Source organism: Peromyscus leucopus, chromosome 10, assembly GCF_004664715.2.
Source record: "Peromyscus leucopus breed LL Stock chromosome 10, UCI_PerLeu_2.1, whole genome shotgun sequence".
Taxonomy (NCBI): domain Eukaryota; kingdom Metazoa; phylum Chordata; class Mammalia; order Rodentia; family Cricetidae; genus Peromyscus; species Peromyscus leucopus.
This window is the reverse complement of record NC_051071.1, coordinates 22,531,669-22,551,744: the sequence shown is the minus strand read 5'-3', so window position 1 is coordinate 22,551,744 and position 20,076 is coordinate 22,531,669. Positions and strand designations below refer to the sequence as shown.

Sequence of the window (20,076 nt, the reverse complement as noted above, 5' to 3'; positions counted from 1 at the left end):
TGATGTTTGGCTTATTGAAAAGGGCTTGTTTCATAAACTACTAGAAGCAGAAAATTTATTAAAAAAAAAATTTCAGGACTTAGGGAGTAATCTGGGAGGAATGGGTTTCGAAGTCCCATGAACTTGGAAGCTGAGTCTCACTGGTGACCTTGGGCAGCTCTGTTGTCTCTGAGTCTTACTTCTCTCTCTGGCAAATGCACGGGGGGGGGGGGGTATTTTCCTAAGGGTTGCTTCAATGATTAAAGAAGTAAATCCACAGTAGATGCTCAACACAGCTCCCTCACCTAGAGAAAGCTCACAGGCTTCTCTGAGGACTATGGGGGAGCCAGTAGTCTTGACCTAGATGTTACGTGCGTGATATATCTGATTTTTAACTGGGAAGAACACATGACTTGAACTACTCATTTCTATACATTTCCCAATAAATGCTACTGAATCATAAAAGGAGAAAAACAGGAAAGGAAGAAAGAAAGTCTCTCATTTCAAAGAAATGCTAATGATAAGAAGGACAGGACTTTTTGAGATGCCCTGATCATAAGAAACTGCTGGTCCCTACTAGGAAAAACATGTGGTATTTGAAGGTTCTTCCCAAGAGATGTGACATTTTGATGAAAGTGCCAGTAACCTAGGAGTTTCTGAGTAATGAGCTGAGCTCAGAGAAAGGTACTGGCACCTGAACCAAAGGGCAGCCAGCATTTCCTGAGGGCCAGGTGTCTTCTCTGGTGTCTCAGACTGTGTGGAGCCAAGAGACAGGCATTTTTCTGGGTTTCCTTGAGAGGAAGCTGCAGCTTGGTGAGGTCTTGTGACTCTTCAGTCCCACAGAAATGATGGGATGGAGATGGGGCCTGAATAGTGCTTGCCTCTGTGGGCCCATTTCTATAGCAGCTTCCCAAGCTTGGAGGCCAGGCGCTGAGACCATGTTCATGGCTAACACCGGAGAGCTTTGCTGTGATGGCCAAACAAGCTAGAATATGTGGTTAGCATTTGTCATGCTAAGTTCTTATAAGGGGAGACTAGAAGAGAAATAAAGAGAGGAGAGGAAGGAAAATAAGAAAATGGAGAGGAAGCCTGAAAGACCTCCCTACAACAAGAACCATGTAATGCAAAGGCTTGGTTATGCTGAAGGTAGCAGTAAGTTGCCCCTGGTTGGTAAAGGGTTTGAACACTCCATGAGCCCTGCCTTCTCATTGTGGGAGTTAACAACCCTCATGGAATTGTGCCACCAGCTCCAGTCCCTTGGCCAGGACCCTCTATAGTAGTGGTTCTCCACCTTCCTAGTTCCTCGTGTTGTGGTGACCCCCAGCCATAAAATTGTTTTCATTGCTACTTTATAGCTGTAATTTTGTTACTGTCATGAATTGTAATGTGAATATATCTGATATGCAGGATGTCTGATATGTGACCGATATGAAAGGGCCTTTCAACCCCAACGGGGTCTAGACCCACGTGTTGAGAACCACTGCTCTACAGGCCTGTTCCTGTTAAGAGACAGAGTATGAATTCATCACTTTGACTTCTAAATATTGCAGAGGCCCAGTTCATCTCCTGAATAGCTTCAGGTTCCTGTGTCCCAGAGCTAGAATTCTGGGGAATGTCACAAAGTGGGGGTAAGCTGATCTCACGTTCAGAGCAGGGGTGATGGGTCTCTGTATCTGTATCGCTGTCACCCTGTATGGAAATGTCCCTGTAAATACGGGTTCTCAGCCACTAACTGAGCTGCCTCTGTGGTCTTCATGCGCTCCACTCACGTACTGAATGCACGCACACATGCGACAACTCCTGTATATGCACAACTCTAGCGCGCCAGGCCAGGTATAGCCATCCCCATGAGCATGCTTGCATCCCAGCCACTGAGCCCAGGCTCCCTTCCCTGTGCACGTGGTCAGCTCTTACAGGTGTCCTTTCCACGCCTCACTGAGCTGGCACCTGAGACACAGGCTTCCTGGGAGGAGCACATGGAGAAATAACCAGAGCAGAATTAGGGCTCAGTTGCTTCCTGCAGCGCGTGGAATTGTCAGAAGCCTGCTAGCCACCCCCGCCCTGATTCCTCAACCTGAGTGTGCAGAAGTACCTTTCCACGGACAAGCGTCCACCCAAAGGCACGACCTGCAAGCTAACACCTGGGCGTGTGGCCCAGAGGGCGACAGAGTGGCAGCCATCCTTCCCGTCACTCCGCCTTCTTTGCTGAGTCACTCTTTGCTTGGAATTCTGACAGGGACCCGTTGGGCTTCTGGAAGGGAGGGACGGCAGAGGATCCACCCTCTGTGTGTCCTGGGAGAGATTACATTATCTCTGGCCTCCCTGAGGCTGGACCTAGGCTTCTGGGATCTTCGGGGCTGACACATCGCCAGTTCTGGGGATGGGAGGGAATGGCCATGAATGTAAGCAGAGCCCATAAGGAGGTAACCCATTTGGTGTCCTCTTCTCCTGAGCTCTTTGGAGGCTTAGAGTCTCAGCTTTACTTTGCATGTGCCCCCCTCATTTTTATGGACTGCCTTATCCTACACCTCGCCAATGTGAGGGCTGTGCACTTCTGAGCTATATTTAGGAAGCCAGCTCAAGTGGAGCAGTCCACATGTTTACAGCCCTACATTTTGCCAACTGGTAGTTGGCACTAGCAGACAGTTCAACGTGTTGCTCTTGGAAGTGCGTTGCTGGGAAGGCCAGTCTACTGTCCATGTGTAACCTCTTTCCTCGGCCCATACCTGCAGTGGATGGAAATTCTCATTAGTTGGTCCATACCTCAGTACTCCCATAATGACTAGGCTTGTCATGTGTGACCCTTCGAGGCTACCTTCCTCCCCTGCCTCTCCACTTTTCTGGTGAACACAGCCACTTCTGTACCTTGTGGTGGGTGCCTCTGGCTATGTCTGCCCAGCCCTTCCATGGCCTGGGTGTTGGAAGATAACCACAGAAACCTCCTGGTATCCCTCCTGCCGTTTGTAATTAGTGCTCTGATGTGTGGCGTAGTTATCCAGCAATTCTCCCCACATACAAGGTTCATCAGCATACTGGCTCAGGCAGTCTAGCAAAGATGTCTCTCACTACACAGAACTTCAGATGAAATGGGAAATAAATATCTCGACTTTTAACTCAGATACAAGACCTCAAATGATGTCTCCCTACTGTGGGACACAAGACAAGCACCTTTCTAATAATTGTCTTTCTTCTGCCTTCACTGTGTTCACCTTACTCATAAGAATATTCCTTTGCTCTGTGTTTAAAGCTTTCACTATTGGAGCTGGAGAGATGGCTCAGTGATTAAGAGCACTGGCTGTCCTTCCAAAGGACCTGGGTTCAATTCCCAGTGCCCACATGGCAGCTCACAACTGTCTGTAACTCCAGTTCCAGGGAATCTGGCACCCTCTCACAGACAAAATACCAATGCACATAAAAAAATAAATCTTTTTTAAAAGCTTTCATTGTTGTTTTAATTTTCTCTAGCTCACATGTTCTTCTTGAATCACAGACATGCCCTCTTGCCATTTCCGCACACTTAGTACCACACAACTAAACAAGTAATGTTTTTGCTTAAAATGTAAGACTTTAAAAAAAAATGCAGAGCTGGGTGGCGGTGGCACACATCTTTAATCCCAGCACTTGAGAGGCAGAGCCAGGTAGATCTCTGTGAATTCGAGGCCAGCCTGGTCTACAGAGTGAGATCCAGGACAGGCACCAGAACTAAATGGAGAAACCCTGTCTCAAAAAAACAAAACAAAAACAAAAACAAAACAAAACAGAAAAAGCATGAAACTTAAAACATTCGTAAAATATTTTTTTTCAGCCCACCATATTCAACCTTCCAAATCATGAGTCTGTGAGACACAGGCCCCTGACCTAGCTGACATGGACTGTGTGCATAAGAAGAGGGGGAGAGAACATGGGGGAGACTGCAAATGGTACCTTACGATGACTTGTAGATGCTCCTGTATATATTAATAGAACAATCGTTTTCACTCTCTGCTCTTTCCTTGTGCTCTCTAGAGGGAACTCGGAATCCATCTCTCTCTTTCTAAGTCATACATTGTTTTATCAGCTGGAGCGTTGTCTAGCCTAATTGGTTCACTGTGACGATTTAATACTGCATTAATAAAATATAAACAAAAATAGGACAGGGGTTGGAGTGTAATTTACGGGGACAGTACTTGCCTCACATCTTCAAGGCTCTGGGTTCTGCCCTCCGCACTGAAAGTAAAATCCAGGTGTGCTACCTCAAGAACAAGGATGACACTGCCCACTCCATTGTGTTCTCTACATTGTCGGCTCTGGAAGCAAATCTGGCAGGTGGGACTGGGAGCAAGACAGAGTGCCATGGGGAACAACCCCAGTGTCAATCTACCCAACAGCCTAAGCACAGAGACTGACCACCCCAAACTTATCCTAGATGGGAGTAGTCCCCCGTCCAAGTATTGGCACAGAAGGCCACCGCAAGGATTTTGGGGTTGGAACACACAAATGGTGTTTGCCCTGATGTCCTCCTCCCTGACTCCATTGTCTTGGGTGGGCTGCCGAGCTCTCTTCCTACCGCTGTTCCCATTTGAGGAAGGTGGCAAACGGTAGTTGGGTGTAGCCAATGCCATAGGCCCGTGGGATTCTTTGTGGACAAAAAGATAAGGCATTATCTTCCCAGCCTGTGGCTTTGTGCTGAGCACAAGGCTAACTACTGGTCTCTGCAGTGTGACAGCCAGGCCCTTGGGGTGTTATCATGAATCAGCACACAAACCTGACACAGCAGATGGGATGATTCCCACTTGGTGGATAAGGAAAGTGAGCTCAGATAGTCAGCGCACGATGCACTTTCCGGCCAGGAGGGAAAGCCCAGCATCGATGCCTCCACTGACCCACTCATGGTCAGCTGCCTCTTCCTCCATGAGATCATGGCCACCTTTGTTTTCTGCAGAGCTCAAGGACATCCAAAACCAAAGGAATCCAAGAGGTCCATTTGACTAGAAAGCCAGTAAACACAGTAATGTATGACACTTTAAAAATAATGTCAAAAATTCTTTCACCCACCCACCCCCCATTGACTTGGCTCTACATACACATGTGTACTGGAACTGCATATGAAACCCAATGCTTTCAGCCATGTGCTCTGACACTTCTCAATTCGTTGAAGTGGATTTCTGAAAATAGCCAACTATTGTGGTTATTAAGTAGGGAACTTTCTAGTCCAATCCTGTCATAGGTACTCTGTGCCTCCTGTGCATGCTGCCAAGGGGACACAGTGTGCTAGTTGGTCATGGCCTCTTTCTGAGCATTCCTGTGCTCAGACCACATGAGTTTTCAGAGCTGGGCGTTGACCTGGAATAGGCTCATATGAAGACCAAAGGCCCTAGTCAGAGAGAGAGAGAGGGTAGGAGGCAGGCTTCTGAAGAAGTATCTCCAGGCTAGGACCACCAAGCTGGCCCTGCAGACTCCATCCTGTGAGGACCAAAGACAGGGAGCTGGGAAAGTGGGGAACCCAGTTCTCAGGAAGAAATGACCTGGGTATCTCCATCCAAAACCTGCAAAGTCACTTAAGCCAGGAAGACATGCCAATCAAGGCTGGGCCTTAGCTATGGGACAAGGATGTGCCAAGCTAAATAGAAACTACAGCATTTATCAACATGGGTAGTTTGTGAGCGTTGGTTGTTACCTTGTTGATGGTTTTAACATCTTCTTACAGTTCATCCCTTTATTTATTGAATAGTGTGACCTGCCAAGAGATTCTCTGACAGCAGTTGCCAGGGGTACAGGAATTTCAGCAGATTTCCAATTCTCCCCTCACATAGCACTGTAGACTGGTGGGGCATCTGGAAGTTAGATGTGATTGAACTATCATGTGATTTAGCAGTATGGAAGATGATGGCCTGAGTCTCATGGACAGATGTGTTGGGATGGGGGACTGACTGACGGCCACAGCCCACAATGCACACACAAGCCAGGCAGGTGCGTGATGGTGAGCAGGGAGCATGGGCAGGTGGTGCCACAGACCACAGCCTTGGCTGAGCCGTGGCAGGGGTGGTGGTGGTAGTTTCGTGGATGGGCTGGGGGTGTGGTGTGATTGGGGAACAGCAGGAGTAATAAGACTCCTCGGAAAAACTGAGATGATCACTGGACTTTGCAGGTAGTAGCGGAGGGTCTCTGGTGGATTGGATTAACTAGAACCTTGTTTATTAACACATGTGGAGATGTAGGAAGAAAGCCAGGCCCAGGGAAAAGGGTGAATTTAGAGATAGACAACTGTCCAGGATCTGGAGGGCAGAGGAGTGGCGAGCAGAAGGAAGCCCAGGTACATTCTGTTCCCTGGGTCCCAGTATAGTGCTGGTGCCTGCTCTTTCCACACTCTCATGCCTGCAGCCGTTCAGGACATCCTAGGCTACACAGCAGGACCCTCAAAGTCTGAACAGGAAGAGCTGATGTGACAGCCTCACAGCTGTTCTGACCCTGCACCTGCGTGAGCGGTGGACGTCACTTGAGTAGGAGTCAGACCACACACCAGCACGCCTCTGCTCTGTGTCCGTAGGCAGGGCATGGAGCTTCTCTGTGTTTCAGCCATCTCTTTGAGAGGCTGGAACCACAGCATCTTCTATAAGTGATGTCAGCCAGCAAGTCTCCTCTTCCTATGAGAACACCCTGAGCCACCTAGCCAGCAGGGAGGCTTAGGAATGAATGTATCCATCTATAAAGTGCATAGGTTCTCGAAGAGGACCTGCTCCTGGCTCCCCCCACACTCCTGTTGAAGGACACCTACGGTGTCTGTGGAGACCTAATGAGTGCCCTTTGCAGCCACAGCCCTGTCACTCATGCTGACTCAACCACATCTTTAGATCTGTAAGGAATGCCAAGGTCACTGTGAACTGTAGACGTGTTAATAGCAGACTCAAGACTTCCCTGTAACTGAAAGCTTAACGTGACTTAAAGAGTGAAATGTAAAATTAAGCTTTTTCTGAGCCATCCCCAGAAGATTGTCATCGTCCTGCTTGGACTTGAAAGTGGAGTAGGTGTCCTCTCTCATTCTGAAAATCTCACGGTTTTCAGCCTCCCCCTTGGGTGTAACATCAGGAGCGATAATTACAGCGAATGCACACCAAAAAGTATGGTCTCTGCAATGTCAACTTGTTTTCCATAATGTTCACAGATGTGGCAAGTCAAACAGGGTTCAGAATCTGAGGTGATTACAGCGTGTTATGTGGTGGTGATCGCAAGAAATTGGTGATCAGAAATCCCTAGCAGAGAAGTGTGATTAAAAAAAAATGTACTTGGTGATATTAAAATACTTGTAAAAGTTCTCAATGCAGCCAAGAGTGATGATGGCCGATGCCATTAATCCCAGCACTCAGGAGGTGGAGGCGGATGTATCTCTGTGTGTTTAAGGCCAGTCTGATCTACATAGCAAGTTCCAAGACAGCTGAGGCTTCATAGTATAATCCTGTCTTAAAAATATATCTTTTTATTGTGGCCATTTCATAAAACAGTGGCTTAAAATTGGGGGTAGAGTGTCTAAGAAATGAGGAAAAAGCCAGAAGTAAATCACTGAGTGGTTCCAAGGTCCCACCCATAATGGGATGAGCTGCTTCTGAAGGGACTTCACAGGGCAGAGTGAGCACCTGTACCTGCAGATCTCTCCCCCCACCCCCCCACCCCCCCACCCCCCCACCCCCCCAAAAAAAACAAGCAGCCAGTAGCTGTGTCCTGTTTCATATGCCTGCTGCTGGGAACAACCTGGGAGTGTTGTCAGATGGCATTATGGCCAGCCAGCTCCAAGAAGACACAGCACCCTAGGCGTCCCATGAGCTTACCTCTTCTGTGTGTGAATGAGGAATGCCAGGCTTAGCAGTGAAGGCCGTTCGGCCAACTTAACTAGGGTGACTGTATCTGAAACACCCTGAAAGCTATTGGTTGGCCATGTGTTGTCATTTGGGGAACTCTGTTATATGGGCAAGTGTGTGCATATGCATGTGCATGCACACTTACACATGTGAATGTATGTGCAGCTGCAATAATTCACACATTTCCCAGTGCCTCACAAACACCCAAAAAAGGTTGCTTACAAAAATGTGTCTTTTTAATTCTGAATGCCGTATAACTAGCCATGACCTTAAATTTTAAATTTTTTATATTTACACGTTAGATACCAAAATGGCAAATCATATAAATTCCTTTGAGCCTAAGATCCCTTGCTACCAAAAGAGTGATGACGTCGACCTCAAAGGCCCATAGTGAGGCTTGGGGCTGCCTGTGGAAAGTGGCTTGTGTGTACCTGACCTTTATAAAACCCTCACTGAGTTCCTACTATAAGAGACTGGATTTCAGTATAGATGGGGGTTTTGCTGTTTGCCTAGACACATCAATTTATGAAAAAAAATATGTTAATGTAATTATCGTGTTATGGTGAGGGTATGGAGCAGAACAGAGGACCACTTGCAGGGGGCTGAATTCAGGACTCAGGTATCAAACTCACATCCTCAGTCTTGGCAGCAAGTGCCTTCACCCTCTGAGCCATTTTACTGACCAACAAACTAATTTATAATGACTTTGATGGGATGCATGATGTTAACTTTAACTCTAGCGATTTAGACCAAGAAACAAAACAAATAGATAAAAAGCACGCGTCCCTTCCCAGAAGAGATCTGACAATATCTCCTTAACTACGTTTGTACATTATCCCAGTTATCTTATTGTTTTCATGAACAGGACTGAGAGGAGGCAGCGCAGTGGTACAGTGCTTGCTGTGAATGCATGAGAAGCTGAGTTTGGATCTTAGCACTTATGTAAAATCCAGGCATGGCAACAAAGACCTGTATCTCAGCAGTGGCAGAGGGAGAGCCGGGAGGGGGGGGGTTCTCTGAGGTCTCTGATTAGCCAGTGCAGTTGAATCGGCAAGCTACAAATTCAGCAAAAAGCCTTATCAATAATAATAATAACTTAGAGAGCAGTTGAGGAAGATATCAGACATTGACGTCTCCACATGTGTGAACACAGCTGCATGTGCACTATCCACATATATAATTTTTCAAGGGGAAAATGGAAGGGTCTGTGGCTAAACGAATTTGAGAAAAGATAGTCTAAGCAAAGTTTGATAAGTGTGTCTAGTTCCTGGAGTTCTTCAGCCTTTTTCCTGCTAAGTCAGTAGTTGATCCAACAAGTTTGATTTAGCCAGATACATTGTGTGCACAATTCTGACTGCCACTCTTAGAAAGAAACCGTGGTGTGTGTGTGTGTGTGTGTGTGTGTGTGTGTGTGTGTGTGTACCCACCTGATGTGTGTACATGTATATACACACATACAGACACATGTACACAATACACCAAGTCTCAGAAATAGAACTCATCAGGAACTGCCTGCAAAGAGAGCACAAACATGGAGATTTGGTGCCATTTATGAAGGCAACTGCCAAGGAATGCCTACAGAAATCTAGTAGTTCCTTTTGGAGCAACAGATTTTCCCATCCAACATGTTGATTGAAAACTTTATTTTTATTTTGGATACTTTCTAAGATCATTAAATAAATAAATAAATAAATAAATAAATAAATAAATAAATAAATAAAAGCATTTGAGGTTCAGTTTACTTAGGAGGAAACACACTGCTCTTGTGGAGATGTGTACTCTGCCCGGAGATAGTGCGATGTGGCTGAAATTGTGGACCAGCACTACTGAATGGTTCTCATGTCTCTAGAGTGTCTTAAGGTATACTTCCAAGCTGTTGAGCCCTTTGGAGCTTGTTCACTGTAGTTCAATGTGATGAGACCCTGAGTTGTGACCCTTAGGTTCAGAAGTCCTGTTCTAAGTGGTGACTTCTGTTACTGTCTGAAGATCCAGTTAGTGGCTAGCTAGTGGTTTTACATACTAAGATGCTTTTGAGAATATCACTGAACTCTTACTTTGTGATGATATTACAACCTGGCTTTCTTTCTGCCTTCTCTATTGCAGTTGCATATGGGGCTGATGGCTTTAGGGATTTTCATGCAATAATTCCCAAATCTTTCTCCCGTAAGTATATGCTTTGCTCCTAGAAAACAGTAGCATGTGTTCATTTCATGGTCTGTTCCATCACACGAACACCACAGTTTGCATGTTCTCTCATCAAATGGTTGCCATTCCGTTCATTAACTATTCACCATTGGGCATGTCATTGATACAATAAAGTACAGAGGTAAAGGGTGAGGGGTTGTTGGGTTGGTTTTGGTTGTGGTTGTGAGACAGGGTCTCTTTATTATCCCTGGCTGGCCTAGAATGTCCTGTGATGCCAAGGCTCATCTCCAGTTTGCAGTGACCTTCCTGCCTCTGCCTCCCTGGAGCTAGGCACACCCATGGCCCAGCTCACCAGTCAGGCTTTGATAGTGAGAGGTGTAGAGAGCATGAAAGAGAAGCGATCATGAAGAAGGAGCTAATGTAGTCACAGTGGGTCTGTCACTAAGAGTCAGCTCAGCAGGGTCAGGATTAAAGCTGTGATCAACAGCTTTGTGGCCCATGCTTCCTGCCAGCATCAAACAAACCAACATCTTTTCGGATAAATTGTGCAATTTTGTGTGATGGGGTGGGGCTGGGGGGAAGGGTGCGTTCTCCTTCTCTTGCTCTGGAGTGCTAACCTCAGAACAGAGAAGAAAAAAAACTCATGGGTTTCCAGCCCATTCTTCTGTGGTGGCTCACTGCATGAGCATGCACCCCATTAGCAGGCACGCAGGCTAACCTGCTCTCCTCTTAGCTATTATACCAAAAACTAGATGGTAATTTAATATTTCAATGTATTGAGAGTTGAAAATGATAATTATATTTGGGCAACCATAAGGAATAGTTTCAAGAATAGAGAAGACCTTTTTTTTTTTTCTTAATACAAGTGAAATTAATAAAAAAAAATGTTACAAGTTGTTAAGCCCATTAGGTTTTCAGGCTTCCAGACATTTTATCAATAATTTTTTTAGTATTATGATGCAGCACCAGAAAACAGACTGTGTGGACACCACTTTGAGCAGAAGTTTGTGTGTGCATAGTGCTTCGGGTCAAACCCGAGCAAGTGTTCTACCACCAAAGCACACCCTTAGAGCAGCTTGTTGACATTGTACTATTACGACTACATTTTTAATATGAAGTGTCAGTAACAGTAAGGTTGGGTTTCTGATGTCCTGTCAGTGGATGCTATTTGGGGAGCGTAGGATTTGGCAGTATCCATCTACCTATGCTTAAGGTCAGAGACTAGATTAACTTACCCTCCCAGAATATAGGAAGCTTACTGAGATGTTCCTCCTACTAATATTCCTTCAGTTCAGCTTGAAGATGAGAACTTCAGGTTTATTTCTTCAGTGAAGGCATGTGTGCACCCATGAATATTTTTTAGCTGTGAGTAGACGTGAATGTGTCATGGCAGGAACTCATGTTAATCGTGAGACAACCAATCACATTTTTTGGAATGTTTTGATAAGTCGGTTGCTCGTAATAGTAAGACAGCACATTCTAAGACATGTTGTCATTAACCCTGAGGAGAGGGCAAAGCCCAGTGTAGCCCAGTGTCCAGGCAGATGGGAAAGTGCTGGATGTACAAATGATAGTGGCAGATTTTCTGAGACATAGCAGATGTTTGCATGTATTTCATGTCTATATACTTATAAAAATGAGTTCATAGTAGTACTGTCTCTTTTTCCTTCCCTTATCCTCTCAGTATCTCTAAGCAATAAGTATCTTTCTGGAACAAACTGATGGTTGATCCTCAAGTCTCCACCCAACAGCAACCAAACTGTTCTAGGCCAATATCGCCACCTTGTGGTCATGCTGAAGAATTGACCCACGGGCTCCCAGGCACCTCCCTTCTTGAAGTTTTAAAATAACCTTTTGCCTCCTTGGCCATCTTTATCCCACTTTGGGTCCCTAGATATCTGATAGAAATGAAAACATGCTTAGGGCTGCTTCTTTTTTCTCTCTCATTTATTATTATTATTATTATTATTATTATTATTATTATTATTATTATTAGATTTTCTATTCATTTTACATACCAACCACAGATTCCCCTGTCCTCCCTTCTCCCGCCCTCCCAGCCTTTCCTCCCAAACCACCCCCCATTCCCACCTCCTCCAAGGCAAGATCTCCCATAGAGAGTCAGCAGAGCCTGATACATTCAGTTAAGGCAGGTCCAGGCCCCTCCTACCTGCACCAAGGCTGCTGCAAGGTGTCCCACCATAGGCACTAGGCTCCAAAAAGCCGGCTCATGCACCAGGGATGGGTCCTGATCCCACTGTCTGGGAGCCCCCTAAACAGTTCAAGCTAAACAACTTTCTCGCCTATCCAGAGAGCTTAGTCTAGTACCATGGGGGCTCCTCAGCTATTGGTCCACAGTTCATGTGTTTCCACTAGTTTGGCTGACCGTCTCTGTACATTTTCCCATCATGATCTCGATGTCCCTTGCTCTCTCATTGATTGGACTCCTGGAGCTTGACCTGGCACCCCGCCACGGATCTCTGCATCTGCTTCCTTCAGTCACTGGGTAAGAGCTCCATGATGACAGTTAGGGTATTCAGCCATCTGATCACGAGAGTAGGCCAGCTCAGGCACCCTCTCGACCATTGCCAGTAGTCTAAGGTGGAGTCATCCTTGTGGATTCCTGGGAACTTCTCTGGCACTCTGCTTCTCCCTATTCCCATGGTGTCTTCATTTACAATTTCTTTCCTTGCTCTCCCACTCTGTCCTGTTCCAGCTCGAACCTCCCGTTCCCCTATGTTCTCATCCCATGTTCCTTGCCCTCCATTACCTCCCCCTCACCCCCAGTTTGCTCATGTAGATCTCATCTATTTCTCCATCACTGGGCCATCCATGCACCCTTCCTAGGGTCCCCCTTACTAGCTAGCCTCCCTGGAGCTGTGGGTTGCAGTCTGGTTGCCCTTTGCTTTACATCTAGTATCCACTTATGAGTGAGTACATACTTTGTTTGTCTTTCTGAGTCTGGGTTACCTCACTCAGGATGATATTTTCTAGTTCCATCCATTTACCTGCATATTAAATGATTATTTTCTTAATCCATTCTTCAGTTGAGGGGCATCTAGGTTGTTTCCAGGTTCTGGCTATTACAAATAATGCTGCTATGAACATAGTTGAGCATGTGTCCTTGTGGTATGATTGAGAAATCATTGGGTATATGCCCAAGAGTGGTATAGCTGGGTCTTGAGGAAGATTGATTCCCAATTTTCTGAGAAACCACCATATTGATTTCCAAAGTGGCTGTACAAGTTTGTACTCCCACCAACAATAGAGGAGTGTTCTGCTTGTTCCACATCCTCTCCAACATAAGCTGTCCTCAGTGTTTTTTATCTTAGCCATTCTGACAGGTGTAAGATGGTATTGAAGAGTCGTTTTGATTTGCATTTCCCTGATGACTAAGGATGTTAAGCATTTCCTTAAATGTCTTTCGGCCATTTAAGATTCTTCTGTTGAGAATTCTCTGTTTAGCTCTGTAGCCCATTTTTTAATTGGATTGTTAGGTATTTTGATGTCTTGAGTTCTTTATATATTTTGGAGATCAGCCCTCTGTCAGATATGGGGTTGGTGAAGATCTTTTCCCATTCTGTAGACTATCATTTTGTCTTATTTACTGTGTCCTTTGCCCTACAAAAGGTTCTCAGTTTCAAGAGGTCCCATTTATTAATTGTTGCTCTCAGTGTCTGTGCTACTGGTGTTATATTTAGGAAGTGATCTCCAGTGCCAATGTGTTCAAGACTACTTCCTACTTTCTCTTCTATCAGGTTCAGATTAACTGGATTTATGTTGAGGTCTTTGATCCACTTGGACTTAAGTTTTGTGCATGGTGACAGATAAGGATCTATTTACAATCTTCTACACGTTGACATCCAGTTACGCCAGCATCATTTGTTGAAGATGCTTTCTTTCTTCCATTGTACAGTTTTGGCTTCTTTGTCAAAAATCAGGTGTTCATACATGTGTGGATTAATGTCAGGTCTTCAATTTGATTCCATTGGTCCACATGCTGGATTTTATGCACTCCCACCAACAAGCTGTTTTTATTACTATAGCTCTATAGTAGAGCTTGAAGTCAGGGATGGTGATGCCTCCAGAGATTGCTTTATTGTACAGGATTCTTTTAGCTATAAATAAAATATGCTTGAAACTGCTTCTTTTTTATATAACTTTCAGATTTTCTCTGTATATCTCTTATCTCTGACTTCCTTATACTTGAAAGCCTAAAACATCAAATATGATTATTTCTAAAAATATTCTTGATCAAATAGAAACCCTATTATTTTAACTATGTTTTAAGTGATATTAAGTTATAGAAATTGGTCTAGCTAATGCTCACAATTTGTTTTATTTTGTTTTCTGAGACAAGGTGTCATGTAGCTCAGGCTAGCCTCAAGCTCCCCGGGTAATGGAGGATGACCTGGGACTCCTAACCCCTCTTGCCTCCGCCTCCCAAGTGCTAGCACTACAGGAGTGCTCCACAGACACACAAACACTGATCTGCACATACACGGGCGTCTCCAATCTTCACTTAATTACCACAGATAAATAGAAAACATACCTTAAACATTTTTATCCCGTTGGATTTTGCTAACTATCTCTATCCCATTCTTCATTTAAAATGTTGAACATTTCATTTGCCCGGCCCAAACCCAAGGTGAAGGACAACTTGAGAATTTTTTTCCAATATAAAAATCACATTCTGAGTTCTAAAACTCTACATGTCCGATAACTCTGAAGATGAGTCCTGAGAGAGGAGTGACAGTGAACAAAGTGTAACATCTGTAAGGCCGAGCTGCCAGGGCGCGTTACACCACTGCATTAAAAATGTTCAATTATTCACAAGGGTACGGCACACATGGCGGCGAAGCCAGGCCTCTGGGATCCTGTTGGCCTGAGTTCCTTGGCTTCTCAGGACTGATTCTACCCTTTTCCTAAATGCTAGGGGACTTGGCACAGTTGGGGAGCATTCTCTTAGGACAACGGGGTCACTGGGCTGCTGGTGGTATACCTCTAAAAGACAACAATGATGAGACTTTCAAGTTTCCCCCTTGTGAGTGGCATCTGAGTAACAAAGTAGCTTTTACTAGGGGCTGGAAAATATCCACGTTGATATGAGCCACATTGGGGAAACACTCAAACCAGGCCTCATCAGTTGCTGAAAGAGCATGGGGCAGGCTAACCCAGAGCCCTCTGGGGAAAACACTCCCAGGACTTCATTCGTGATCTCTATTTAATAAGCTCAATACAGCACTTTATCAAGTTCCTCCTTGTTCCAAGTAGTGAAGTAGGGATAGAGTTTACAGAATAGTTACAAGTCTATTCTTTATATCCAGAGAGACTGCAGCACTTCACTGAAGGACCATCACAGCTAACTAGTTCTAAACGGAGTCCCCCATTTCCATGGACAGCCTTTTGGGCCGGGCAGAAATCTGCTAGATTTCTCCTACTTAAGCTAGCACCCGCTTTGCATTTATCCTCAGAGATACGAGGGCCTTCCCCGTCTTTGTATAGGAAACACCCCCGCGCTGCAGAAATCTGAAATTCCTCATGCTGACGGTGTAACTTGTATCTCACCAAAGCCTCTTCTCTCTGGCCACACAGTCTCCCTTAAACATCACAGACTTCCCAACTCAAAACATGGCCAGCAATGTACTCCTCACAACCACCAAGCTTCCAGAGCTACAGCACTCAGCGGTTGCCATGGAATTCTTATGCCAGAACATATGTAGGGCCTGTTGTGAGCCTCTACCTTGTTTCCATGACTTATGGTCCTTGGCCACACCCGCAGGCATCTACAGACACTGAATCTTCTTTCTCAGAAACACAATCTTTCTGATGCTAAAAATTTCTGATTATGATACTTCCTATACTGTGGATCTCCCTCTCCCTCTCCCTCTCCCTCTCCCTCTCCCTCTCCCTCTCCCTCTCCCTCTCCCTCTCCTCTCTCTCTCTCTCTCTCTCTCTCTCTCTCTCTCACACACACACACACACACACACACATACACTACTCACACAGTTAGATATATAATTACATGTTGTATATATGAATTATATTGAATTATATATGTGTATATATAATTGAAAGTATTACCACTCCACTATAAATCAGATCAAGTAAGTTTGAAATTCTTGCTATATGTCCTTAGTAGCCATCCATCTATTTCTTCCCCAGATTGTATCTGGTGCCCACACTGATTGCAGGACAACTTGTGAAGAACTCTCATGCCTTTTGAGCTGCCTTTCTCTTTTGGTTCCCTCACAGCTGGTGGCAGCACAATCTTGTAGGGTAGAAATACCAAAGCCTTACCCTCAGTTGCCCTAGTCACACTAAGGTGGGCCCTCGGTGGCTTTGAGGAAGCCAGTGGCCTATCAAGCAGCATCCATCATGTGATCCTTCACCGGCTTCCTCCCTGACTCTCCACTCACCCTCCTGAGCAGCCTGCTGGAGTAGAGCTCTTCCTGGAAGCCTGAAGGTCACCACCCATGAAGCCTGCCATCCTGACCTTCTCTGGGAAGCACCCACATAGGCATTAGTGACATGTGCCACGGAGTTCCCCAGAGGATTGCACAGGAACTCTACTCTTTTTATTCAGGCAGAAAAAATGCTTATGACTGGCATGTGCTTCTGTGCCCTGCATGCAGTGTCCTGGGGAAAACAGGGTCACTTCCCTTTGACTAGCCTCCTTTACCTTCATGGAATCCAGCCGGGCCAGAAATATGCTAAGGGCATCATCCCAACATGTGTCTTCTGCAGGGTGGCTTTTGTCCAGCTGTGGGTGCTTCTGATTTATACACTGATGCACCCCTGTGTCTTGGCTGTCATGGCGGAAGGACTTACCACCACAAGCTATGATATGTTCCAGGGAGTCTTTAACTACCTGGTCTTACTTCAGGGGAAGGGGGAAGGTGAATAATTGCAAAATAACCAGAGATTGAGATTTTTGTAGCTTTATCATGCTCCCAAGAGAGCACGTTTGATGTAGTCTGTGGTCTGTCGTTGTAACAAAAATTCCAGAGGCTAGGGAACATATAAAGAATAGAAGTTAATTGAGCTTGTACTTCTGGAGGATGAGAAGTTGAGTGTGGTGTCTGCGTCTGGTAAGGGTCTTCTTGCTCCATAACTAATCCAAGGCATTATGTAGATAGACAGGGCACACATTCTAGCCTAGGCCTGTCTTCCTTGTCTGATAGAACACTTTGTAGTCAGCTTTGTATGACTAAGTGAAATCCCAAGACAAGGAGTTGATGGAGAAATTTGTATTTAGTTCCCACTCTGGGGGTTCCAGGCCAAGGTGGGGGGACTTTGGTGAGAACAGCCAGTGGTGATGAGGAGCCTATGTCAAAGCCAATTAGACAGAAAGCATTGGGAGAATGGAGTCCCACGGTCCTTTCTGAGGGGATGCCACCAGCCATCTAAGGACCTCCTGCTAAGTCCTGCCTCAGAGCAGGTCCTCACCCTGGGAACCAAGCCTTTAATGTATGTATGAGCCTTGGGGAAGTATTTACCCAACCCACAGCAAGGTGGATACAGACATTGGTAGATTTGACTCTACCCCCAGGAGATACATAAGACTTCTGATACTCCAGAGCTCGGTGTCACTACACACCATGGTGTGAGCAGCAAACTGCTCCTCTCTTGCCACAGAGATGGGATCTGGCCTCTGAGGGAAGTAAGAAGGACTGCTGATTTGCAAAGTCTCAGATCAGAATCTTGTAGGGAAAAGTGTGTTTGAGAATTCCCCATTACAGAATTTCTCGGTGTCACGCATGGGCTGAGTTCAGCCTCAGAGGACACTCTCACTTCCAGGACCTCGGAGCCCATGTTCTGGTTTGTGCATCACATTCCATATCTGTCAGTAAGTCTTTTCTCCGAAGAGCTAATGGGATGATGTTGGCAGTTAGTGGGCATTGGGGACCGCTGGGCGGCCGTTGCCTCCCAGCTCTACCACTCTCTAGCTGTGGGACCATAGCAAGGTCTTTGAACTGTACCTCAACCCCTACAAAATATGGAATGGTGATGGCATGCCCTTGTTGAGTTCTTGTGAGGTTATATGGCAAGCCCATTAAATGACCAGAGGTCTCGTACAAGGTAAGTGCCAAACACAGTGTTGGGGTCAGGCAGAGCCTGGTGCTCTGGAACCAGGGTATGGGGAGTAGGGGGGCGCTTGCTGTGCCCCAGTGCCAATCCAGTTATCTGTTACTTGCCTCGGTTCTCTCGGGCTGGCCAGGACTATGATAGTTCCTGCATTTGTAGATGAATAATCAAGGCATAGAGAAGTTAGGTGATGTTAGATCTCTGCACCTTCAAGTAAAGGAGCCCAGCCTCCAGGCAGCCATTTTTCTCTTGGTGTCTGGACCTCAAATGTCCCAGTCAAGAGGACTTTGGCAAAAAGGATCATCTAGCAGTCTGTGAACCAGGTGGGCTACTTAAACGGGATAGTCTCCAGTGTAAAGTGACCTTGGATCCATCAAGAGTCCGTTCAAACACATGGCTGAATTCATCCCAGGATCTAGGAGCCAGCAGGGCTGGGGAATCCAAGAGTACACACTTCAGACATTCTCGTAGGCCGTGTCCTGGCTGCTTTTCTGAGGACCAAACTTTGAGAATTCTTGACTGAAAATGCTGTTCAAAAATTATGTTAGTAGGGGCTGGAGAGATGGATCAATGGTTAATAATAGTACCTGAGGCTCTTGCAGAGAACCCAGATTTACTTCTAAGTACCGATCTTCGGTGGTTCACAACAGCCTGTTAACCCTGGTTCGGCAGGGATGACCCACAGCCTGCTCATAGTATGCATACATATATGCAGGCACTCCTGCATACTCACCAAAGAAAACCAAAATAAGTGTTTCTTAATTATGTTAGATAATCACCACACTGCTTATTTTACTCAGAAAAAAACATACCTCCCTAACTCTTACAAGCCTGTAAAAACATCGTAAGAAATTATAACTTCTGACATCACTACGGTTTCTACTGGCCATTACATGTGGGATTCATCACTGTACTGTTAGTGATTCAGGAGAATGTATAGGCAATGTGTTATATTTTCTTTTTTTAAAAAAAAAATAGGTGAATAATAAAACTACGGAACGTATGCAGGGATACAGGACCCAAAGCTGGTTTTATCTTTGTTTAACCTACAATCATCTTTCTGTTTGAAAAACTCTCCCCTGTTACATTCAAAGACTGTTCTAGCTAACCCTTTAGCAAATGAAGGAGATGTAAGAGGGAGGACACCGCTACCCCAGGGCACAGGTGGAGGTATGCCACTGTAAGATAAAAGGGAAGTCAAGTGCAAAGACGATGGAACTTGGAAATGGGAGCTGGGGTCAGAGCTCCAAACAGCAAAGATTCGTTCTCAATTCATTGGGCATACTCGTAAGAGGGCTTTTTCCGGGCTTGAAAACCACTTCTTACGAATTGTGCTGATACTCACCAGCCCTAGGGAGGCTGACTGTGTGACCAGATATCCAGTCCCTACCTACCGCCAGGGGTTCTCATTGTGAACCCGTAGGATTCCCTGCCACCTACCTCCAAGGTCCCACAGCCCCCCCCCCCCACTGTATCACGTCTCTATAAATAGACCTTCCTGCTTCACCAGATACTCCCTGTCCAGCCCTGCCTCTGTCCCTGCACCTCCAGTGATCCCGCAGCTTCCACTCACGCTCTCTGGAGGCCCAGCGCGTGCAAAGCCAGGCTCCCTGCCCTGAGGTATAGGCTCCGAACTGCTCGGAAGCCCCGACTGTCTATTTGATGACTTGCTACTGCTGTGTTGCTGTCTTGTGACTGACTTTTTTTTTTGCCATGCCACTGAGTGGGCCTCCTGTGTTATCTCTTTCAGCCAGTAATGTTAAAGTAGAGACTCAGAGTGATGAAGAGAATGGGCGTGCCTGTGAAATGAATGGGGAAGAATGTGCAGAGGATTTACGAATGCTTGATGCCTCAGGAGAGAAAATGAATGGCTCCCACAGGGACCAAGGCAGCTCGGCTCTGTCAGGAGTTGGAGGCATTCGACTTCCTAACGGAAAACTAAAGTGTGATATCTGTGGGATCATTTGCATCGGGCCCAATGTGCTCATGGTTCACAAAAGAAGTCATACTGGTAAGGCCCGGCGTAGTTTT

General features: G+C 45.7%; 1 protein-coding gene across 20 annotated transcripts in view; it reads left to right on the top strand.

Moving 5' to 3' along the window:
- The window catches only part of Ikzf1 (IKAROS family zinc finger 1), a 96,180-nt gene that overhangs the window by 48,244 nt on the left and 27,860 nt on the right, over positions 1-20,076 (top strand). For 12 of the 20 annotated variants that reach the window (XM_037208981.1, XM_037208975.1, XM_037208984.1 and 9 more), the window contains exons 4-5: positions 9,915-9,974; positions 19,796-20,056. The exons of 4 other annotated variants lie outside the window; for them this stretch is intronic. In XM_037208981.1, coding sequence (XP_037064876.1) covers positions 9,915-9,974; positions 19,796-20,056 — 321 coding nt within the window. The remainder of the gene's footprint in view (positions 1-9,914; positions 9,975-19,795; positions 20,057-20,076) is intronic. 4 more of the 20 variants (XM_037208986.1, XM_037208976.1, XM_037208983.1 and 1 more) reach the window with 1 other exon arrangement.